The sequence below is a fragment of the Lagopus muta genome, chromosome 12, assembly GCF_023343835.1.
Source record: "Lagopus muta isolate bLagMut1 chromosome 12, bLagMut1 primary, whole genome shotgun sequence".
Lineage (NCBI taxonomy): Eukaryota > Metazoa > Chordata > Aves > Galliformes > Phasianidae > Lagopus > Lagopus muta.
Window position 1 is genome coordinate 1,436,001 of NC_064444.1, and position 24,330 is coordinate 1,460,330.

General features: G+C 45.9%; 1 protein-coding gene across 1 annotated transcript in view; it reads left to right on the forward strand.

Moving 5' to 3' along the window:
• Positions 1-24,330, forward strand: part of GALNS (galactosamine (N-acetyl)-6-sulfatase) — a 43,104-nt gene that overhangs the window by 7,232 nt on the left and 11,542 nt on the right. Inside the window, exons 5-12 of the mRNA XM_048958809.1 lie at positions 1,648-1,791; positions 3,405-3,471; positions 3,597-3,724; positions 4,766-4,905; positions 6,038-6,141; positions 11,895-12,031; positions 14,629-14,731; positions 22,286-22,407. Of these exons, the coding sequence (XP_048814766.1) occupies positions 1,648-1,791; positions 3,405-3,471; positions 3,597-3,724; positions 4,766-4,905; positions 6,038-6,141; positions 11,895-12,031; positions 14,629-14,731; positions 22,286-22,407 (945 nt within the window). The remainder of the gene's footprint in view (positions 1-1,647; positions 1,792-3,404; positions 3,472-3,596; positions 3,725-4,765; positions 4,906-6,037; positions 6,142-11,894; positions 12,032-14,628; positions 14,732-22,285; positions 22,408-24,330) is intronic.

The window sequence follows — 24,330 nt, forward strand, 5'->3', positions numbered from 1 at the left end:
TGCAGTTCAGTGCTAATAAATGCAAATTCATACACCCAGGGAAAAGAAATAAACAACGCAGATACAGATTGGTTCCAGGCAGTTATTTGGAAAACAGCAAATCTGGAAGGAACTGCAGCTGTTAGCACGAAGCAGACTAAATAGCAACGTGCAGTGCACCATCATTACACATCCAGGAGCTGTTGTACCACAGAGGATTGGGAATGGCACTGTGCAGCAGCACTCTGGCATTTGTGAGCATCACCTGCTTTGTAGAAGGGTGTTTGGAGGGGAAAATAAAAGGTGTAATGCAGTAGTTCAATTGGACTTTCGTTATAGTCCCTGTAGGATTTCAGGGCTTTTAGAGGTTTTGAAGCTTTCCAGCAGGTTTTATATCCTTTAAACATCCCTTTTAAAACTTCTCAGGGTAACGGCGAGTTCCACAGTTTAATTGGATGTTTGCAAGTCAAGTATCTCCCGTGAACACTTCAGAATTTGTTGCATTTCATTAAATGTCCTCCTTTTTTTTTGTGTGTGTGTGTGTGATGTGAAAGGGAGAGAACAGTCCACCTTCTGCATCTCAGTGATTATTTTGTGCCTCCTTCATGTCTCTTCTTTTCCTTTTTAAGTTCTCTTGGGTCGCAGAGCAGAATGTTTTCTCGTGTCACCTGTTATTCCCCAGGAGCAGCTTTGTAGCACTTATACATAGAAGAGGAAAGGGGAGAGTCTTGTGTTGGAGGCTTGCAGTTTTAGTTACATCACTGAGATACTCTCATAGCTGGTGTGATGATTGTTTTATGCTGCAACTCATTTTGGATTAGCTCAAAATGACACTGTGGATCACTTTATTCCAGGTAGTGCATTTTATGTCCCTTATGTTCAGGAAACGTGCAGAGAGGGATGACACAAACGGACAGGTTGCAGATGCAGACTTGTGAGCAGAAGCTGGAATGATTAAATAAACATTTAGGTACAAAGATCTCCTTCAGAGATTGGGAGAGGATGGGCATTCTTTATCTTTGAGATGGAGAATTTGCAGTCAAGAAGCAGGAGATTAGAAAGGAGCTTTAGCTTGAATTTAGGGATGGAGAATTTTCGAGCAGAGTGGTAGAATGCAGCTGTCATCAGTGGTAGCTAAATAGGTTTCATGTTCACTTGTGCACGTCAAGAACTTGCTCTCATTTACATTCAGGTCTCTCTGTACCATTTTGGCAAAATAAAGACTCCATAAAAGGAATGGGAATGTCACAGTACATTTCATGAGCTTTGTTGTGTTTTTTTTTTTATAGCTCAGTGGTATAAAAGTGACTTGTTTTAGATCAGAATCCTTAAGCAAAACATCATGTGCATCTCTGCGGTGGCTTTGGGCACTGCAGCTCATCAGTGCAGATGGTCAGGGCAGCGTGAGAGAAGGCACCAATAGAAGGCAGTGGTGGAAAGCAGGCTGGGCAGTAGGCTGAAATGGGATATGTGTAAGCACTGGGATAACTGCATGGATCCATTTGTGACAAGAAAGATCAAGACAGTGCTCTGCAGTTGTTTCTTTGATTAAAATGCTTGAAGTTTTTCTTCTGAGGCAAAGACTGTTTGCTTGCATACCATTCTGGTGAGATTACAGTTTGCTCCAATGCAGTAGAATTTTAACTCATCTGTTTCTTTTGTTCCTAGGCATCTGGGTCACAGGCCCCAGTTCCACCCCTTGAAACATGGTTTTGATGAATGGTTTGGATCCCCAAACTGCCATTTTGGACCTTATGATAACAGAGCACTCCCAAATATCCCTGTGTACAGGGACTGGGAAATGATTGGCAGGTAATTCAGCTACTTGCCTGCCAGTTGCTTTCAAAAACATTACCTAGTTGCTGGGAATGTTCTTTTCCTTGCTCTCCCTGCTGATGTTTCTGTGTTGGAAGACAAGAGCTAGCACAGCAAACCGGTACCAGTGCAAAGGGGTTGGCAGAACCAGAAGCTGCTTCAGAATCAGGCAGAGTTGCAGCTGCATGGCCAGTAACGTGCAGGTACTTCACCCTGAGTGGAGGACTCTTACAGCATGTCCAGCATTAGGAATGTCCTGCTTCAGCTGTGTTCTGAGATGCTTAGTGCTGAAGGCTTGTTTGCTCTGCAGCTCAGCAGAAAAGATGCAGAAAAGATGTTGGTGAAACACGTGAGTAGCAGATCAGAGCCCAGCCCAAGGCTGGCTTCATCTACCGTGCTCTGCAGCGACTGTCTGCAGCAGTTACTTACAGAAGAAAACAGATGTGGAAAGCTCTGTCTTGTCCATCTTGCTGAATGGAAGACTGTGCTCAGGTCTTTAATTTAAATAGCTGCTGGCTTAACAGCCGTGAGCAAATCTGAGGTTGGCCAATATCCAAGCTGTGGATAGCGATTTCCATTGGAGTTAAGACAGAGAGGGGGAAAGCCTTGTGGGGAAGTGCACAAGGCAGGCAGAAGCAAGGTATAGATTAACTGTCAGGAGCTCGGTGAAGTTCACATCTCAGAAGACCTACTTCTGCAGCACCAGTGCTAGACTTGGCATGGTAGAGAACATTTAGTCCACTCTAAACACCTGAACTATCTTTTGCAGGAGTCCTGTCCCCCTCAGCTCTACCTGACTGTCTAAATTTAAAACTCAGGCTCATTAAACATGAAGTTAGGTGCTTGATGGTGAAGATTAATAACAGCCCGAGTACCGAGGCCAGCCTGCAGGTTGCATGCAGACCAGCTGTGGATCACGGCTGCTCCGCAGCACCTCCCAGAGATGTTTGCTCATCCTGTTGCACCCGAAGGCTTCCTGTGATGATTTCATTCCATTGCTTCTCTTGGAAACTGCTTCCACTCAGTACTGAAAGGCTGCTTTCTTCCTCCTCGCCTTGCTTTGTAGTAACCTCTTCTCTGTTTGTGCAAGTGTGCAGTCTGCACCATTTTTACTATTTGCTTTTGTGCCCGGTGTCGTCTCTTTTCACTCGCTGCTGTTCTCGTGAGGACTGCCACCTGCCCTTCTTTGCTGAATTGCTGTCTGCAGATAGTCAAGGACAACATGTTTGGAGCAGCCCACGTTGTGATTCTGTGTCACTGAATGTTTTTGGGTCCTGCTAAAAATATCACTCGCATCCAGCAGCTCTCGACTGAAGGAGCAGTGCCATAAGCTCATGATGTGTGCTGTGTTCTCATAGCTCACAGTGAGCAATCAGTGGCTCAGGTTTGTCCAAATCTTGCAGTTGTCATTAGTTAGAATCTGGTCATTTCACTGCTGTCTACTGTAATTAGAAACATGATGACACTGCTTTTAATATCTGAACAGAGTTGGTGGGTGACCTGAGGGTTCTACCTGCAGTCACCTGCTGTGGAACTAATGGCATGGGAAGCTTTATTGTGCTGTGTATTCCTTTGGATTTATTCTTTTAGTTCTCTCTGATTCTTTATAGATACTATGAAGATTTCAAAATTGATCTGAAGACGGGTGAAGCCAACTTGACTCAGATTTACCTGCAGGTAGAGTTTATTTCACTGCTGGTTTCTAACCCACAGTGACTTTATGGTTGTGGGTTTTGTTTTTTTGAAGAGACCTGGATGACAGAGGGTGATTCTGTTACATTCATTTTTATTGTTGCTTACAGGAAGCTCTCGATTTCATTAGCAAGCAGCAGGCCAGCCAGCAGCCGTTCTTTTTATACTGGGCAATCGATGCTACTCATGCTCCTGTTTATGCTTCCAAACATTTCCTGGGCACCAGTCAGAGAGGAAGGTGAGTCTTATTTTTGTGTGGTTTTTTTTGTTGTTTTTTTTTTCCTTTCATTTTTTTTTAAATTAATACCTCATGCTGGGGAAATGTTAAGCCTCAGTGATATTTATTATATCATAGTATCATAGTCATAGCATGGCCTGGCTTGAAAAGGACCACAATGCTCATGTGGTTCCAACCCCCTGCTGTGTGCAGGTCACCAACCAGCAGCCCAGGCTGCCCACAGCCACATCCAGCCTGGCCTTGAATGCCTGCAGGGATGGGGCATCCACAGCCTCCTTGGGCAGCCTGTGCCAGTGCCTCACCACCCTCTGTGTACTTATATCCAAATACATAGATAGTTACTCCAAAGCATATGTGCTGAAGTACATGAGCTTGTGTTAGTTAGTGAAGACTTTGCTTGGGTTGTTCTTTAATATTTTTGCTGTATTAGTGAATGAAGATCACACAACTAAAACAGGAGTGGGAAGTTTAAGCTCCTTTGCCAGTTGTGTGGGTAATGAAGTGCTGTATGTGGCGTTATGATTTCTGGAAAGCTTTTGTGTGATTAGTGTCTGTTTTAAAGGCTTATTAATCAAAACAGCAAGTAGAGGAAAGCATGCTGTAAACACAGTTTACAGGAGGCAAGAGTAGCTCTGCAGCCACGATGAGCCTTGCTTCTCAGGGTGCAATTTCAAACCAATATCCATAAGCAAAATGGAGTTATTAGCTTCAGGACTGTGGCAGAGGGATATTGCCTGTGTCTGAGAACCTTGATAGCCAAGTGTTTATCAGTTCTAGTCTCTGGCCAGGAGTGGCTCAGAGCTGAGCAAATTCTGACTCTTAATGTCCAAGAGAAGCTGCTCTGTGCAGGTGTGAGACACAGGCTTTGCAGTGACCCTGATACAACTCTTATTACAGTACCTGCTGCATGAGGGAAGTGTTCCTTTTCCCAGCACAGGTTTAAACTGCGTTCTCTAAAAGCACTGTGGCTTTTTCCAGTATACTGTACTGTGTGAGTCTTCTGCTGCTGCCTTTAATGTTTTGCATCTACTTTTGCTTCAGGTATGGGGATGCTGTGCGGGAAATTGATGATAGCGTTGGAAAAATCCTAAAACATCTTCAGAAGCTGGGTATCAGTGAGAACACTTTCGTGTTTTTCACCTCCGATAATGGGGCTGCTCTCATTTCAGCTCCTAAACAAGGTGAGCCTCAAATTAACAGAGCTGGACTGGGGTTGTGAACACAAGGCTTCTCTCTCCTCCCCCCCAGACATGGAGAAATCTGTACCTGGCAGTTTCCCTTATCCTCTTTGCAATTAGGTGTAGCCTCAGAGTTCACGGCGCTCACATTTAGAGTGAATTCTGCTGACATTTCTTCCTTCTGGGGGCCATTGGAGGAACCCTTGGCTAGGTGGAATTTTTGCTGAGCGCAGCATAGCTGGTCACCTGTTTGCATCTCCACTTGGCACTGGCAGAGGTTGAGTATTTTTTAATGTATTTAGGCCCAAGCACAACACAATTTTGTTCTCCGTCTGCCAGATGTTGATTGGAGCATCTAAGTAATTACAGAGTTCAGGAGCCCCTTCTTCTTTAACTCTCTTCAAAAATAGCAGGAGGAAAAACTATTTTTGTTCTCCTTTGTTTAAATGATTGTTTCTCCCGGAGTCATTGCAAATTGATTTTATAACCCACTCTCTTCTATTTGGAGGCAAACTGTCTGGTGGTTATTAGACCACAGAGCAGGGAGTATCCTGAGCTCTGATGTCAGATGAGCCGCTGTGTTTGACTTTGTGTGACCTGGAATCAGCCTGTTTGTTCTTCAGTAAGCTCTGCTGCAAGGCTGGGTTAAAAACCCAGGCATTCCTGCAAATCACTTGCTATCTGCCAGAGAGAACATTCAGGGAATGTATGATTACTTCTTTGGTTCTCATATCTGCATCTAATACTGCTCTGGTTCTGTAACAGGTTGTGAGGAGAGCACTCTTGTGAAGGTGTGAGATTTCTTTAAGTTGCAAACAGCAGTGAACATCCCTAAAGGGAAGGAAAATACCTCAAAGTCTTCTCTGTGCTTTTTGTTCTTTGTTCAGTAGGTTGCAAGTAGTGTTCAGCTGTCTGGTTCTCTCTGAACTGAAATGATGCTCCTAAAGTTTATCATAAAGGGATTTAAAACAACAACAACAACAATCAACTCTGGATGTATTGTTTGAAAGCAGGATTTGTGCAGAAATGGCAATTTGTTTAAAAGTAGCCTACAAATTTCAATTTGGTTGACCGTGTCCCTCTGCTGTATGATATTGGCACTTTGGGGGGTCTGTGACTTTGTTTCTTTCTCTAGGAGGAAGCAATGGTCCTTTTCTCTGTGGCAAACAAACCACCTTTGAAGGTGGCATGAGAGAGCCAGCTATTGCTTGGTGGCCTGGACATATACCTGCAGGAAGCGTGAGTATCTCTTCCAGCTCTGATCAGCTCTGTGTGGACTGAAGTGAATGGAATGGGCTTGGGGTCAGACCTGTAGCATTTCAGTCCTGACAGCTGTCTAAATAAGGAGCTGCTGGCTGCTTCTACAGCGCCGTTCCTGTTCATTATTGCAAATTTGCAGCTGCTGTGCCTGTGATCAGCACTTCTGGGAAGCACCGTGTATTCTGGCCTTTTAGTCTTCATAGTTGAAACCCTTTACTCTTTTGGACCACAGTCATTTTAGTGGGTTACCTCTTTGAGCAAATTGGAGTACAAGCGCACACTTTGACATCCCAGTCTAGAGCATGAATGTGTTGCCTATGCATGCTCTCTGCACTTCAAAGTGCCAAGTGATTTGACCCTCGCAGCTCCTGCTTTGGTGTGCGATGAAAGTTCCACTCAGGGAGGTCTGGATATCAGAATATTGCTCCTGTCTGCCTGTACACAAATTCAGATACCATCACTTCAAAATAATCCTCTGGTGACACTGCCAGCCTCTCTTGTCCCAGTTCTCATTAAAGAAAGATGCAATCAATTCTTCTGCAGGCAGGGTTCTTAGTAAATAATACAGATTCCCTCCCCTTTGTGAGCATCTCTTATCCCTGAAGAAAGTGATATTTCATTAACTGGGCACTGAGCTTAAAACTGCAAACTATTCATAAATACAACATTTTTTGAAGTTGCATTCCTTTTGAGTGGCTTAATTGAGTCAAGATAATGATAATTTACTGTTTGCATTTAGGAGGGTGCCACCAGATATCTCAGATCCGCAGCTGAGGGCAGAAGGGTAGTTTGGTTTCATCATTTTTAAGGCATTCACAAAACCTACTTGGGATGTTTTATTATTATTTTTCTAATTTGAAATGAAAGCAGTCTTTTTGTTTAAATTTAAACATTTCCATAAAGTCTTTCCAAGCCAAGTACAACAGCCTGGGGCTAGCATAGGAGAACATGAGACCGAAGCTGACTGTTTTGTTTTCCATGTCCAAGCTGAATAACGTGCTAAAAGTAAACATGCATTATAAATGGGAACAAGTAAATACTGAATTTAAAAATTCTTTCCATTGTAGTAACTCCAATGATAATTAGGAACACAAGCAGAGAAATCTGGAGGCCTGTTCATTCTCTGAGCGTAACGTGCTGGTACCACGCTCCCAGCGGTGGCACTGTGTGTGCAGGGGAGCTTTCTGTGGTCAGAAGCAGTCTGTGTAGCCTGGTGTGATGCATGGCTTCCTTCCTGAGGTTACAGCTGAAGCTGTGCAAATTCCTGTGAGCAGACATTTCAGTGCAGGGTTAATGTGGCTGCCTGCACACGCGGGTGGACCAGCTGACGTTGTACTGCGGTGCTCAGCAAGCTGAAGGCTGTGCTTCAGGTGTGTAGGCAGGTGTGTGCCCCAAACCCCCTCCTGCACCACGGTTGATATCATCCTTGGCACTTAAGCACGTGCTTAAATCCAAATTCTCCTTAAGCTGGGCTCCAGGCTGGGGCTGTCGGCCAGATGCCTGTGCTTGCAGGTGTTACAGCTTCACTTGGTTGCCCTGAGAAGCCTGTTCTGAACACTGTGCTCGGGATGTGTTGCTTTGCTTTGAGCTGAACTCCAATACGATGCTGCTACCAATAAGTATGTGACAGCTACTTACGTGTGTTTTCTGCTTGCATTCTTGCCATGGAGGCTCCAGCAGTGATACCCACAGGAGCACTAACAGCAGGTGAGAGGTTTGGCATTGCTTCTGTGAAACACGGCCCGCTCTGTGCAAGCATGTAGAGTGCCTGTAGTTCCTGCTTCATGATGGCCTCTTTGGACATAGCAAGTGAAGAGATGTGTTTGCTAGTATGCTTTTGGCTTCTTTTTGATATCTTAGAGTCTGTAGCTTCAACATCATCTTGACTGTGAGTTGAAACCGGAGTCTTGTGTAGTCCATGTAAAACATGGAAAGATTGCTTCCAAGTGTCTCGCTGCACTCTCCTTGTGAATGAGTTGAAGGAAACAAAGGCTTGGGTGCCCTGAACCAGGCTGCAAGCAGAGGGCTTCCCAGGCATGCCAGAGGGCCTGCTCCTCCGTCCTGTGCTGGGATTGATTGCTCTGTTCCAACCACGGAGGTTTTGCAGAGCAGGCATTGGGCCAGCAGCCATCTCAGCTGGCACAGCCGCAGCCAGCAAAAGCAGACGTGTGCCTCTGGCCTGTGCAGTCCAGCTGTTGGCTGGAAGGCTCGTCCCACTGATGGGCTCTGGCAGTCTCTTCATCATCTTATTGATGTCTGTGTCTTGCTCGGTTTCTGTTAAAGGGCGCAGCTTGTTGGAATGAAGGAGCACCTTCTTACATAAACAAAAGAGGTTATGTGACAGGATTGCTGGCACTTGACAGGACATCGATAGAGGTGGGGTAATTGGTGCGGCTGGCTGATTCGCAGTTATTTTGGGGTGCCTTGGGAGTCTGTGTTGCTCTTGGCATCAACGTTTGGTAATTCAGGTCCCCCATCAGGAATATTTATTTGCAGGAAAACAGCCTTTCTGCAGTTTCTTCCTCAGCGATGTTTTCCAGGTGAATTTGCAGCAAATCAGCCTTTCGGCATTCCTGCATCACATCTGCCTTCTGGAAGGATCCAGCTGGAAAAAAAAGAGTCGTATTCTGTTGGTATTTGAATCCTCCTCCTCCTCTCTTCCCTCGCCCTCCTCCCTTTCCTCTCTCGTGCCTGCTTCCTGAAGGAGAAAAGAACATATCAACCCAAAGACAGCATTGCAACCTTTTCTTCGCTATCTCCCACGGGGCGCAAATTGAAATTGAATTAGACAGGGATATCAGGTCTGCTGGCTGTGATAACTGTAAAAGGATTTTATTTAAAAACACCCTGACATTTGTTCGCCCAGTTTCAAATATTTAGCTTTCCTCCTTTCCATTCCTGGCGGGGGCGACTTTATTAATTGTCGCCTTTGATTCAGAGTTAAAGCTTGAAAGCACTGATAACAGCAGTGGTGACGATTTCTTCCAGCGACGTGGCCCACAGCAAAAGGATTTCATTTTCTTAAAGACGTTCTGTGTATAAGGAGAGTTTATTAAAAAGCAGGGGGAGGAAGAAGGGGGGGAAAAATCCGTTCTTACGTGCGTAATACCGGCTGTTTCTCGCTGATACGAGCAATATCTGATCTCACTCTTTCTTATATATTATTTATTTTCTCTGGGCTGTTGCCCTCTCTGGATTTTTCTTTTTCTCTTTAAAAAAAAAAAAAGGGAAAGGCAACTAGAATGAAAGAGCGCTGTTGACAGGAGAAAATGGTAATTTTTTAATTTTTCTCTGAAAATACTTCAAAGTTTTATATAAATATTAACCTTTTTTTTTGGCCCCCCCCCCTGTTCTACAGCGCGGTGCTGCAGAGCACAGATAAATCCAAGTGGCTGTGGCACGGGCATTTAATTTCCTTAAGAAGTTTTCTCTGCTTCATGGAAAAATGTGGTCTGAGACCAGAAACGTAATTGGATGATTAAAGAGAGTCATCTACATCTGGTTATGGTTAATAAGGAGCGGGCACAGGGAGGCTGCGGTGGGCCCACAGGGTTGTCACAACGCGATATATAAATTAGGTGATGTTAGAGGCACGAGGCTCAGGTCAGCAGCTGCCTCTTGCTGCTTGTTATCAAAAGATTGAGGCAAGGGGATGCGGTGACGACCAGAAAAGTGACTTTTGGATTTGCTGTAGAATTGCAAGGCCTCGTTACAAAAAGCCTCGGACACCTTTCTGCCTGCCTGGCATGGCAGCAGGAGGGAGCAGGCGTGTGCCACATCTGCTCTGATTGGACTCTGAGCTCTGCACGTGCTGTTCTGCTGACCCCACAGCTCTCTTCAGGCTCACTGGAGGTAAATTAGCCGGCAGATGAGCCTACAAGGGACTGAGCATCTCTGCTGAGATGCTGAGCTCTTGTAATCCCCTTTGACCTCAGGGAGAGAAGCTTTCCCAGCATCAGTGGCTCATGAATCTGTCCAGCCCTGGAAGGAATGAGCTGATGCTTTTTGGGTTATTGTTGTTTTTCTACCTGCTGTTTTAGTATTTCAACACATAAGACCAGAGAGGAGCCTCAGTGAGAGGACAGTCCTGGGAGCATCCCAATATCCATGAGTTCACAGCTTGTCCCAGGCTTTCCCCAGAGCCAGTTGATTGCGCTGCCTTCCTGGGTGAGGGTTTCTGTGCTCAGGGCTTCCTCATTAGCAGAGATCTTTGCACCTTGTTTGCTTCATAAGAGTTGTGAGAAAGCATTCTTACATCCAGCATTCATATTGCGTGTTCCTGCCAACACCTTTTGATGAATGAAAGCCATTACAGTTTGAAATTGCTGTAATCAAGTAATGCGATATTGTAATGTTAAACTTGTAATCACTCCTCTGCATGTTGCTTTCTCAGTTCTTTTGGTGTGTTTTTAACTTGCTAATTCTTCCTCTAAGTGTTCACTTTCTTCAGCTCGGCTTCTTAACAAAAGTCCCAGTATCCCAGGAGAAACAGCATTTTCATTTTCTTTCCTCAGGAGTAAGGGAACCAATATCTTGCAAGTATTCACCTACCATGTTATCATTTGCCATCTTTTTTTAATCATTAGCATGGCCCTCCAGGCAAGGGGTCTGTTTGGGACAAGAAAGAGGATTCTGAGATGCAAAGGCCTTGACAGTGACAGCACTGTGATGTTCACACTGACATCAGCAAGCTGCTGGTAGGACGTGGGTTTTGGTCACAGCGTGCTTCTGAAGTTACCACTGTGAGCTTGTATCAGGTGGCAAGAAGGGCTCTTCTCACATCACACCTTGTGCTGGTGCATCCTGGTGCAAAGCATGCTTGCTCTTGGTTCGAATCTGTCTGCTTCAGTGTAGTGTGCTGCTGGCTAATTAAACATCCCACAGCAGCTAACTGTAGCTTGCCCAAGGAGGATGGGAGCAGAGCTTCAGAAGGGATCAGTCAGATGAGAATGTTTGGTTTTTAGAATCACAGGATGGTTGGAAGGGACCTTGAGGCTCATCAAGCTCCAACCCTCGCACTGCATGCAGGGCCACCAACTTCCATATCTGATAGCAGCCCAGGCTGCCCAGGGTCCCATCCAACCTGGCCTTGAACACCTCCAGGGATGGACGGGACATCACAGCCTCTCTGGGCAGCTGTTCCAGCACCTCACCGCTCTCCAATTAAAGAAGAAGAAAAAAGAAACAACAGCAAAAACAAACAAACAAAAAAAATGCTTTGCGAATCTCCGTTGGAACCAAAACCAGATGTTTTTCTCCCTTATTAAAATATAGACTAAAAATACCACAACTTTACAGTTCTTGAATTGTTGGAAATGGTTTGCAGATGAAGTCATCAGGCTCTTTTTGTTGTTATCCATCTATCCCTGTGCTTTCTGTGCACGCTCTGAGGATATTCTGGAATACAGAGATGACCTGGGGAGGGAACAAATCAAGGACTTCTTTTTCTCTTTCTTGTTTTAAGCGTGGATTTTTCAATCCACAAATGACTCAGAATTTGTTAAACGAGGTTCAACTGTGCAAAAAAAAAAAAAAGCTCCTTTGAGTTGGATACATGGAGAGAGAAGTGAGGGGGAAAAGAGGAAATCGTCCCCTTTGTTATTGTAACGTGGGGTTTGCTGCAGCACTGTAAAGGGAGGGACCCTTAAAAGAGAGGTTCAGGAGGCTGTGCTTTGCAGGAAGGTGGCCTCCCTCTGTATGGCTTTTGCTGAAGGTTTCTGTTGATGTTTCAGGTCAGCTGGCAGCTGGGCAGCGTGATGGATCTGTTCACCACCAGCCTCTCCCTGGTGGGCCTGCAGGCTCCGAGTGACAGACAGATTGACGGCGTCGACCTTTTACCTGCCATCTTGCGGGGCGAGCTAATTGACAGGTTCGTTATGAGCCCGGAGCTCTGATCCTTGCCTCCAAACTGAAGTGGTGCCAATCTTTGCCTTCTTCTTCTTCTTCTTCTTCTTCTTCTTCTTTTTTTCTTTAAATTTTAAATCAAGTTTACAGAAGTATTTTATAATCTGGACGGATGCATCTTTGCTCCTGGCCGATGACCATGAGGTAGCACCAGAGCTTTACCCTGTGCATTAATCCTCTGCTGGAGCAGGCAGAGGTGAGATTTCCTGACACATGACATGCTGCTGTACGGTGGAGTCTGGGGACAAGTGCAAATGTCAGGGGGTTAGCAGGGATCCCTGGAACAGCATATGGCAGCAAGGGAGATAAAAGCCTGCGAACTGTAGCCTGGGTAGGGGAAAATACATTATTTATTACTGGAAAAAACATCCAGGAGTATATTGGCTCATTGCAGAATATAGTTCTAGTCTGAGAGAAGCTGGAATTAAAGGCTGGACTGCCACAGGTGAACCAGAAGCCCACCTCTTCCCAAGGTCCTTTTATAAAGGCACGTTTGAATTAAAGAGCTGGGATCCTTATGGGCATGCGGGAGTCCTGCTTGGGTGCAGATTTTGACAGCAAACATCCTTGGCTGTCACTGGATGGCCTGGAGGTCAAGAGAGGTATTTTTGTTGAGATTGGGATAATTTGGCAGCCTGGGAAATCCTGAGTACAAATATATTCTTTGTCAGTGAGACAGCAAGGAAACATAAGCATCCAAAACATACTTGAGTTCTGTTCTGTGTTGGATGGGAGCCTTTGTTCCACAGCTTGTTACTTATGTGCCTGTTAAAGCGAGAGGTATGTGTGCAGCATTACCTGCTGGCTCACGTGAGCTGCTGCAGGTCCTGCAAACACAGCCTGATGCTTCTGTGGAGCTTTCTTATGACACCAAAGGGAAAATAAAGGAAATATCAGCCACCCATCTCTTACAGCAGTGCCATTCGTGTTGCAGTAATGATTACTCAAGGCTGTGTGATGACTCTTCTTTTTTTCTTAGTGATTGATTGATTGATTGATTTTTCCACCCCAAACCTGACTGGGACATCACAGCTCCCATTGCCCCAAGGCGTTTCCAGGGGATGCAGTTGTAGGGTTCTTTTAAGTTTATAAAGGAAAAAAGGGAACAGGAAAGAAAGGAATCGGCGGCAGCAGAATTTTCAGTGTGAGCTGAAAGCCTTTTTCAAAGATGGAGACGTTTGTTGTTGGGGTTTTTTTTAATGCAAAACCTAACCTGTGTGCCTTCTTGCAGAGGGTCACTCACAGCTTGTCGCATGGTCTGTGTTTATGGCAAGGAAAAAGGAGGCTGGCGTGCTTCAAGCCTGGCGTGTTTGTTTGGGCTGTTTTATTTTGTTAATGAAACTGGTTTAGATCAAGTCCTGCGTTTTGGCAGGCTTCTCAGGCTGCCTTTATTTCACAGGCACTTCAGGTGTTAGGATGCAAGACCAGGCACTGCTGGCAGCAGCATTTCCCCTTTGTTCATGAGCGGTTCCTAATGACAAAGGCTCATTGTGTGAGGAACCCGCAGGGAAGGCTGTGGTTTAAAATACAGGAGATCTAAGGCCACTCCTGTCATTCGGATGCAGAGATTTTAATCTTATCTCTATCCCTAACTATCCCTATAGTTAGGGACTGTGTTTTTTCCAGAGAGAGTAGCTTTTGCCTAGTGGTATCTGGATCAAAGACAAAGGATGCTTATACCCTTCCCAATGCAATAAGCAGCCCAGTGATCTCCTCCTGCCAGCAGGCTGACACAGCCAGAGAGGAGCTGCCTCTGGTGTCCTTGTGGGGCAAACTGCAGCAGGCACTGAAGCCGTTCTCCTGCCATAGACCATTTCATTGGAAATGTGTACTGTTCCCTCAAAAAATGAGAGCACGTTTTGAGGGACCAAAGGGAGCACGGCTGGGATGCGCGGGAGGAAGCGCAGTGCACGTGCCTTGGGTATGGATCGTGCCCTCAGTACCTGTAGGGGAACTTTGGGGGAGAGGTTGCAGATTTCATTATGAGCTGAGATGATGCTTCAGGGGAAAGCGAATGGGCAGGAGTTAAAAATGAAGCCTGTCTTGGTGCCAGGTTTCTTTTTTTTATGGAGCTTTTCGGATCTGAAATCCCCAACTGGCCAGCATCCGGTGTCCTCCCCGGCCATCCTGTGCCTCAGATGGGAACAGCACATATGTCGATGCTGCCATAACGAGGAGTGTGAGCACCATATTCTCTGTGAATCCCTATTTCTCTCTCTCTGGCAGACGCTCGCCACTTCTGAGACATTTGGTGTTTAAGTCGGCACGCTCTATAGGAAATAACAGGGTCTGATAGTTCAAGGATTAACAATCACTGGCAGCCAAGCTGTATAATATTTCATTCTTGCGCCGTGTGAGCTCTCAACTTGATGAACACTTTAAAAAATGTTAATTGAAAACCTTGCAGTGGAGACTATTAGGAGGCAGCCTGTTTCTGACTGATAGCTGGATCGGAAGTCAGACGCCATTAAAGTGTTTGTCTCCCTTATCAGCGAGGCAGCGGCAGCAGCTGCCCAGGCTGGCGTGCTGGCATTTCTCATGCAGTTCTGCTCTCCCTTGCAGGCCCATATTCTATTATCGTGGCAATGAGATGATGGCGGTGAGAGTCGGGCTTTACAAGGCTCACTACTGGACCTGGAGCAACTCCTGGGAGGAGTACAGCAAGGTAACAGCACACCGACCTGCGCCTTCCTCTCGTTCCTTCTCTCTTTCCCAGTCATTTTCCTGGGGGGAAATAACCATTTAAAGAGGTGTTTTAACTGGGGGATGCCACAGAGCACTTAGGAACCAGCCTTTCCTTCACGGCCTCTTAAGAGCTACCCAATCTCCAAAATCCAAGGGCACTGGTGTCACCTGCACCCCTGTGCTGAATGGAGTCAGAGACAAGCAGAGGAAAATGAGCAAAGCCTGACTTGTCCCGAGTGGCGTTCCCTCGAAGCAGCACTTAATGCCCCTTAATGTTAAGCTTCTTTCCCTGCTGAATTCTCATCTTTCACGTGTACCTTTACAGAGCTTGGAGACTGATGCCAAATGAACGGGTCATTTATCTGTGTATCTGGTGAAAAAGACCCAGAGCGCCTTGAACTGTGGAAAGGAGATAGGGATGTGCTATTTTATTGGTCTTTTTTTCCTGAAAAGGAAAGCTCTTCAGTGCAGTGGAAAGAGCAGCAGCCATCACAAACACTGCACTCCATATGTTTAATCTATTACCAGCACTTCTGCAAGCCCGTATCACTCTGTAAGATGCTTCACATTTTGTTTGCCAAAGAGGAGCTGCTTTTGCAGTTTTCTGGCTGATCTTCTCACAATTAGATGTTAAACACTGTTATTTTTCTTCTTTTGTGACTTCCTTGCCTCAGACCTGGGTGCTGAACTCTGGGACGTTTCTTGAATGGCAGGTTCACACGTGTGCCTTGCTGATGATACCTGTAGACATGAACTAAATGCATTATGGCACAGCTTTCAGCAGTTTTGACAGCAGGCTGGTACTGGGGAGGGATTGTTTGTATGATTGATTTCTTTTTTATGCCTTTTTTTCTTTCCTTTAACTTACTTGGGTCCTCAAGGCGTCACAGGTGCAGAAATAAGTGCTGGTGACATTTGTGGATGTAAAAGTGCATGGTTTCTTTCATGGGGATGTCCTGGGGGTAGAAGGAAACGTCAGCTCCAAGGGAGTCATTCACATTCAGGGCTGTAAATGCGTGTGTTTGTCTTTCTGAGGCTGCAGTGCTCCAGGAGTTTCTGTTTTTCACCGATTAGGAAGGAAAGTTGACTCTGAAAATGCACTGCATGCTGCGTGTCAACCCTAATATTGCACAGCTAAAAGGAGACCATGTGCTTGTCTGGGTCAGTCTGTGAGGAAAGCACCGATGTCACACGTGCCATAATGAGGATTTTCCCTGTGTGAGAGACACTGGGAGCTTACCTGTTGTTGTGGATGGCCATATGAATGGACTCGAGGGCGTGCTTTTGCCATGGGTGTGAATAATTGCCCTCCATTGTATTACATGCACATACTGACATGCCTTGTTTGGTCATAAATAAACGCCTGCATTGATCTGAACTTATTGGTACATGTCTGAGGACGTGTGTGGCTGTGATAATGGGGACCAGTTACTCATTTCAAACGCTCTCCTACTGTGAGAAATGGCAGTTGTGCAATTAAGGAATATTTATTCCTTTCTGAGCTGTTGTTTAACTGCTGTCTGATAAAAGTCAGCAATTATACTGTACATCAGAGAAATGATTAAAAATTCACTGGCTTTCCTGCAGCTTGTATCACATGTGGTTGATGTGGGTAAAATTGGAGCACATTAGTGGACAGACTAGCCATTAACAACATGCAGAGGAAGCTGAGGCTGAAATTTGTTCCAATTCTCCTCATGTCCTCGAGCCATTAATTACAAGCCTTGCAAGTTTAAAAATAGAAAGAAATCAGAATGCAGAACAGTTCCGCAGTTGTGAGCCTTGTTTTGGGAATTCTGTAATCTCACCTCCTGATCCAACGCCTCTTTTGGTGCCTGTTGTTCTCAGCTGCTCTGATATTGGGCTGCAACTATTGGGCTGGAATCAAAAAGGCCAATTTGTTTGCTAATTTCCTTTGAAAAGTGGATTTGCATACGTGTGTGTGTGGCATTAGGAGTTGTGTCTGTGGGCAGGCTTGCTGTTGGATAGGTTTGATTTGCCTCCCATTGGAGCTGTAGCTAACGAGGCCCTGTCAGCTCTCTGATCTCTGGCCTGGGTCCTTCACCTCACTGGGGATCCAACAGGGGGTTTTGTTAAACTTTCCAACGTGACATTTTTCCTGTCTCGAGGGTCCCTCACTCAGAGCTGGCATGAACAGATGGATCTGGTTGGCATGTCATTCCGTTTGGAAGGGGCCTGAAGTTGGCCAGATGTGTCAGAATGGCCGTCTGCACAGTTTTAAAAGGTTTGTTTTTGGGGGTGGTTGAGTTTCTCACTATTTTGATGCATACGTGGCACCTTTTGCCCAAACCTTCTTTTTCTTTCAAATTCCCTTGTTAACTGACTGTGGGAAACCAGTGATACGGAAAACTTGCACTGGTTTTAATCTATGCATCGTGCATATTTGTTTGACTTTTAGATGAGATTGTACCACTAAAGCATCCAGGAATCATATTTTCATGTTGACATTGGAAATTATTGCACGTCTTGGGGACCAGGCACAGTCATGTCAGTTTAGGACTACCAGCCCTGATGGGATTAACTAGAAAGAATGTGCAATTTTGGCCTCTAACCTGGAAAGCTATGCACTTGAATGTGGTCTAAGTTAGTTAAGTAATAAAGTATGTATGTATAAATAAAAATCTACCAGAGGGAAGCAGCTTATGGAAAGCAAAGCCTCGGGAAGCATAACAGGCAGATGAACGCTTCTCTCCATCTGGCACTTGGAGTATTTACACTGGGCACATCCTGTACAACAGTACACAGGCTGCTGGTTGTCCTACACCCCCGTGGCATTGGTGTGCCCTCACTGGTCTGCATCCTCTGCCTTATGGCTTGGTACTGAGATTTGTCAGCTTTCACAGAGATGAAGCGCGTGGTTCAGTTCCTGGTGGAAGAAAAAAAATGGGACATGGATTGGTGGAGAAAAACTGAAATAGAAGTCTGTGGAGAACGTGTGGGATTCACTGAATGTGACCAAGGTCTGTGGGATGTTCTCCACCATCGCTGTGCCCTGGCTGCTGAGCCCAGACTTCAAACTGAACCCAGGCAGAATTCAGCAACACCGCTGGCCTTTACCAAGCCAGGGACGGAAGGGCTGATGCTGCAGAGGATTGAGGAAGTAAGGAGAAGCCTGAGGAGCTCCTTCTGCACAGCACAAGGCACCCAGGACTCTTCCTGACTGCAGAATGCATGACAACTCTGTGTGAGGAGGTGATGTTTCATGCACTGCTGCTGTGTTGCTGCTGGTTTCCACAGCGGTGTTGCTGGGTTCGCAGCTTCTTGTTCCTAAAATGTGAATGCCCACAGTTGGTACTGTTAGCAGTCGTTTTGTCCTGTTGGTCAAAGGGACGTGTAACCTTCCTCATTTGGAAGGAGAGGCCTGGAAGAGGAGACAAATGGCTTTTCTTGATGGATTTACCTGAGTAGCCAGCAAGTCCTTCAGGAGTTGCTTCAGGTAATGCGATGTGGAGGAGGTAGGAGAAAGGAAATCACCATCCTTGTGCCTTCTGAGAGCAGTGATGCAAGAAGGGGAAAAAAAAATAATATTAGAAATATGGAAAAAGCCCTTGGGTTCGTTGGAGAGTGGCTGATAGCATCAACCTTTCTGCTGTCAGCTTAGTATCTTGTTAGTAGCCTTCAGTGATTTTTCGGAGGGGCTCCTGTGTCTCTCAGTGATCGGTGGAGGTGCCTGCGATAGAAGATGCTATTGTTTTAATGTAAAATGCCACGGGGTTATTCCTGCTGCAGTCTGTCTGATTGCCCTTCTCCTCGACACGGAGGGATCGATAAAGCCTTTTCTGCGAGGGGGATGTGAAGTCAAGTAGAACCTGACAAATAATGACATTTGATTGTGGTCCTCTGAGCGCATGAGCTAGCCATTGATCGCTGCTGCCTCAGAGCTGATCTGCCCATCTTCGGGGGTCTCTTCCAGACAGTTAACACATTAGAAGCAATTCTTGTTCAACAGGCAGTCGGAGCTGCGGGCCAGGAGGTTTTGTTGGGAGCCTCCATTGCGGTGACAGCGGCCGCTTACCGGCGCCGTGGCAAAGAGGGAGAAACGTGCCTGGCTTTAATGAACCGCTCATCTTTTCTGCCTCCGATACGAATGCAGCTCTGGGTCTCGTGTGATGGAATGAGGAGCCGTGACCAGCAGGCAGCCCCCAGATTTGCTGCGCTGCCATCGAATTCAGCCTCTGCCTGTCAGGTTGGAGCGAGCTGGGCCAGCGCCAGGGTGACGAATTGCCAGAGGGCTCACGTTGACACAAGTGGTGATTCCATCGCTTGGCGCGCAGCCCGCGCTGGCAGCCAGCTGTATTTGTCTCATGTCTATATTGACATAGCATCTGTGGTCCATTTGCTCTGGAAATTGAAGCATAAGCCGTGCGACCGATTGCCACCAGGTCTTAGGGATGGAAAAGCCATCCGGGTTACGTGATTGCTGGGAGGAAGGGCTGAAGGATGTGCTCGTCCAAAGGCTTCCCTGATGTGCAGGGAGTGCTGCTTGGTTGGTTTTGTTGTTGTATTTCTTTCTTTCTTTTTTTTTTCTTAAAGTAAATGATTACTGGGATTACTCCTCCGGCAGACAGGTGCAGAATGCTGCTGGTGTAAGAGGTCTGGTGTGGGAGCTGAGATGCTTCTGTTTGCCATCTGATGCTCTTTGATCGGTTCCCTTAGAAAGCACAAAGCCGGTGTGCTCTAGATAGGATCTTCTGGCTTGGCTTGTGTGCTTTTGGAGTTGGGAAGGAAAGATGCAAGAATTTGCTTAAACACAGGGAGTGACCTTTCTGCTTTGTTTGATCAGTGTTACTGTCAACATGCAAATTGCCTTGGATTGTGAGCAGAGTGGAATAGAAGGCTGGGCTTTAACTGATCCCCTGCACATGGTCACTAACAGTCTGCCAAAGAGCTCCAAGTAAATAAAAGCAAAGTGGTGGCTGGGGTTTTGTCATCCTGGAGGAAGGGGCAGCTGTGCCTCCCTGCCTCTTTGCTCTTCTGCACATGATACAACTTTCCTTTTGAGCAAAGCTGCCATCCTGTTTGTCCTGTGGAGTAAATGAGGAGACCTCTCTGCTGCTTATGCAACGAGCTGGCTTTTGCTCCAGCTGAGAATTGGGCACGTCTGTATTTAGTGCTAAAGCCTGCAGCATCCTCGGGATCTGTGGGGCGTGTTGTCAGATGAGGCTTTTACAAGAAAAGGAAAAAAGAGTTATTTAATGATTTCAAGTTATCTTCTAGTGACCTTCACCGACAGAAGTGCTCGAGAGGAGGCTCCCCACCAGACCTGCTGTCCTTCAGCCTGCATGTGGGGCAGCAGAGCTGTTTCCCTCCTGCTCCTTCTCTGCTGTCGGAGGTGGACGCAAGGAGTTTGGGCACATCCCTGTGCCCCCAGCCCCCAGAAACACACATGACCAAATCCTCATGCTTTCCAAGCAGCTAGAGGCATCGTCCAGATGCTCCAGAGCATGGATTGCCTCATCTTTAAATAATCCTCAAATCCCAAGCAGATTTAGTTTGTTCTGGTTTTGCTCCAGAAATTAAAAGCAATCTGGACGTGAGGATCCCAGACTTTCAGCTCGGTGCTGTAACTGATTTTTTTTTCCTTCTTTCCATCCTGAGAACTGAAAATGCGTTGAGATAAGAAGCAGGATGAAGTAGAGCATGTGGGTGATACGTTAAATATTGTTTCCTGTCAAATGTGTGCAGAGGAGCAGGCCCCACCATCTGTATCTGTAGCGTATCACTTGCTGTGATGCTGGACAATGCCTTCGTCAGGTATGTGAAGATGGAATGGTGCCTCTCACATTTTGCTCATTTGCTGACGAACAGGGAGAAAATAACTTTCAAGCTGCCTCTGGTGGCTGAATATCAGCAGTCACACAGTACATAAAAATAATAATAGTCTGTTATGTTTGTGGAGGTAAAGTTGAAAGGCCTCAGGAATTTAAAGCGTGGTTTCAGCCGTGCTTTAGGAGAGTTATTTATCAGTGTCACAAAACAGTAAGTTTGATTGATTATTGTTATCCCCAGCAGACTGCTTTTGAGCAGGGCATTGACTGCTTAGATTAGAAAGACAGATAGCCTTTGGCTGGTGGCCTCAGGCAAGGTGTCACAGCACCTTCTTTCCTAGGAGGCTTTGGGGCATCCCTGAGCCTTAGTGTGGAGCCTTGGCTAAAGGAAACAGAAGACAAAACGTAAGCAGAGCAGTATATAAATAAATACCCAAGAGGCTAAAATCTTCTTTCAGAAAGAAGCATTTGCAGCCAAAGAGTATTGTACCAATTAGCGGGCTCTTAATTAAATTGCTTGTTTGATTTGCATCCAAATTATAATTTGGATATTATGTAGGCTTTGATACCTTTTCATTAACTGTTCCTTTTGAAAAAAAATAAATAAAAATCTATTTTTCACTCTTTTTTCTGAGGCCTGTGGCACCAGAAGGTGGGAAGGTCAATCATTTTTGTATCCATTTAAAGTCCATTATTGGCCGGCCACTACAACCTATCAAGCAACTCTCTTATTTTTCCAGTCAGTGATTCAGGAATCTATAGCTCTGTGCAGATAAATGGGATTTCATGGGCTTCTAACCTTCCTGCTTTATTGAAAAGCAGAATATTAACTGCTCCACTGACCAGCTGTCCATTAAAAACACAGGATATTTTTAGAAAATGGTTTGCCAATCAAATCCTACCAACATCTGTAGAGAGCCTTTCAGTTTGTTTGCTTTTTAAGCAAATGCTACAGCTGCTTTTCCATTGAAATATTCCCATTTACCCTCTCTCCACGTCTCTGTCCTTGTCTCAGGTATTGTGAGGAGCGCAGCGTGTTGGCTGGAATTGTTAAAGCTGGGTTTTACCAGGTGCCAGCCCTTGCTGGTCCGCAGGGCTCCCCGCGTTATTTTCTGTTCAGTGAAATGAGTGCTTTACATTTTTTGCTGTTCCCAGGGCTAAATGAGTTCTGTTAGCCCACAAGGCTGCAGGCAGGCTCTGGGTTATTAGCCTGACATCTGGCTAATAACTGGCTGCAGTTTGGGAGCTGCAAGGGCAGATGCAGAGAGCTGGCTGCTCCGGGCCTGTGAGCTGACAACTGGCTCTGGCCCTCAGTGGCCTTCGAGCACTTACCCACTGCTGGTGGCAAACAGAACCCCAGTCCTTGTGCCCTTCATTCTGTCGCTGCAGAGAGGTCCCAGTTTCTCAGTCTCAGGCATAATACAATTCTCCTAGCACAGCTCTCGTTCCCAGCTGAGTGCTTCAATACCAGCTCTCTGAGGTGCCGTAAACCAGGTCAACAAATGCACCCGTTTCTTTGAAATTAGCTTCTGGTTTATGCCAGTGCAATGCGAGTGTTATCATCTTATTTTACCTCCTACAGATTGGAATCCAGTTTGCAGAATAAAGAGGACTGTCTGGGTTTAAGCTAATTGTAGGTTTCACAGGTATACTGGAACAAGACGCCAAAGGAAGCAGCACCAGCTAAAATTGTGCTCCTGGCCCTGCTTCGTGCCTGATGACCTGTTTCCTTCTCTTCACCGCAGGGCATTGATTTCTGTCCTGGACAGAATGTCTCTGGAGTGACAACACATCTGCAGGAGGAGCACAGCACTTTGCCACTGCTCTTCCACCTGGGCAGGGACCCTGGAGAGAAATACCCGTTAAGGTGAGCCAATTAACAAAGATGTGAAAACACTCAGCACTGCTGATGTACGCTTTACATAATTCATTTGCCTCGATAGCTGTTTTTATATTTACAATCTGCTTGAAAACTCTCCCAGAAAGCCATCACTTGTGTGAGTAACGAAGAAAAGGAACAAGCATTTTCAGTTGGTCGAGCTGGGTGGGTGAGCACACGTTGGTGGCTCAGCTCATCAGGCCAGCAGTTCTTGGTTTGTGTCCCAGCACTGCCTACAGAAGGCAAATGTTCACTCCTAGGTAGGACAGGGCTACGTGTGGGTCAGCTGTGGAATGAAGCAGCAGCAATAGTGTGCCTGCGTGCAGCCACTCTGCTGCAATTCCCAGCGTGTTTTGGGGCTGGGGAAGAAACCCCTGGTGATCTTCCTGTGCTCTGCAGTGGTTTTTTTCCATTCACTGCTTTGGAATCCGTGCAGGCAAATGGGGCAACCCATCAGTTTCCAAGCCCGCTAAATGAGCTTCTCCAGAGAGTCTTTGCGAGACTTTCTGCCCAATCCTTTTCCTTCCTTCGGCTTCCTGGCTGTCCAAATCCATTTTCCTGTAAGCCTACTATTGTAATATTTATCTCCAGCACACACCGTGCCCTGAGAGATTTCTGTAAGGATTTATGTAGCCATCAACCAGCACTGTCCACATGTACATCTGGCACCTCCAAAAAGCTGCTGAGGTGTCCCAGCTCCCTCCTGCCCTCTGAGTGAGTTTTGTTCTCTGGCAGGATTAGACACAGGCAGAGGCACACAGCCTCATCCCTCACTTGTGTCCCTGGCTTGGAGGGTGTGGAAGCAAAGAAAGGAGAAACCAGTGCTCTTTTCAGCACAGGCATGGTGAGTGCCTGCACAGACATGGTTTTGTGCAGCAGCTTTAACAGAGAGATGTTTCCTGAGCTGACAGGACTGCAATTACTCAACTGTTTTAAATAATTGAGTGGATACACTCGCTCCATTACTTCCAAAAGAACTGAGCCTGTGCTGTCCACTAAGTGTTTCCACTAGAGAGAAGGGGAGGAAAAATATTTTCACTTCTCTCTCACTTAACAGACGAGCACCCTAGAGGTGCATTAGGCAGTGTATAAAGCTCTTCAGAAGCCCAGCACGTTAGCTCTTCCTTTCTATTGCATTTCAGCACTAATGAATAAAGCAAATCTGCAGCTCCTGTATTTTAAATTCAGCTCAGTGAAACGATGCTGCTGGGTTGGGATTCCAGATGAGATTATGCCCTGTTCGATTGAACAGCTACTTTATTTTAGAAAGATGAATGGATAGAAATGACTCCTTCTTCCAAAAATTAAGTGAATGGTGGTATTAAGCGAACTGCAGGTTGTCTGCTGTTTGTGTGCTCTCAAATTCTGAGATCTGACGGAGGGGAGATCCTGTCTAAGGGCTGTTTGCAGGATTCCTGCTTCCCTCTCATTTGGGGAAGGAATAAAGGTTGCTCCTTACAACCACCACGGGCTGAGCGCTGAAATAAATTCCAGAGTGACATCTGCAATCATTTTGTTGTATGCTTCCATTGATTTTTGGACACTCAAAGCTATTTCTTTGATTGAATTTTATACCAAGACATGATTATGGGAAGCTGTAGCTTTGCTTAATATGCAGACCTTAATAGAAAGCTGCTTCTTCATAAATGACTCTTCTGCAGCACGTTGTGTTGCTGTTGTCTCCTCTCTGGTTGCAGTGGAAAACTCATGGGAAGTGGGTCTCCTATATCCAACGTGGTAATTAAATTATCCTCATTTGTGGAGCTGTTCCTGTTGTGTATTTTTATTTAGCTTAATTATCCCCCTTGGCAGGCAGCCTGCTGGGAGTCCCGACACTAATGTTGCTCAGAAGGGAATCCAGCATTCTCCTCCAAGCACACATCTGTCTGGCTGTGTGCTGGCTGCGTTGTG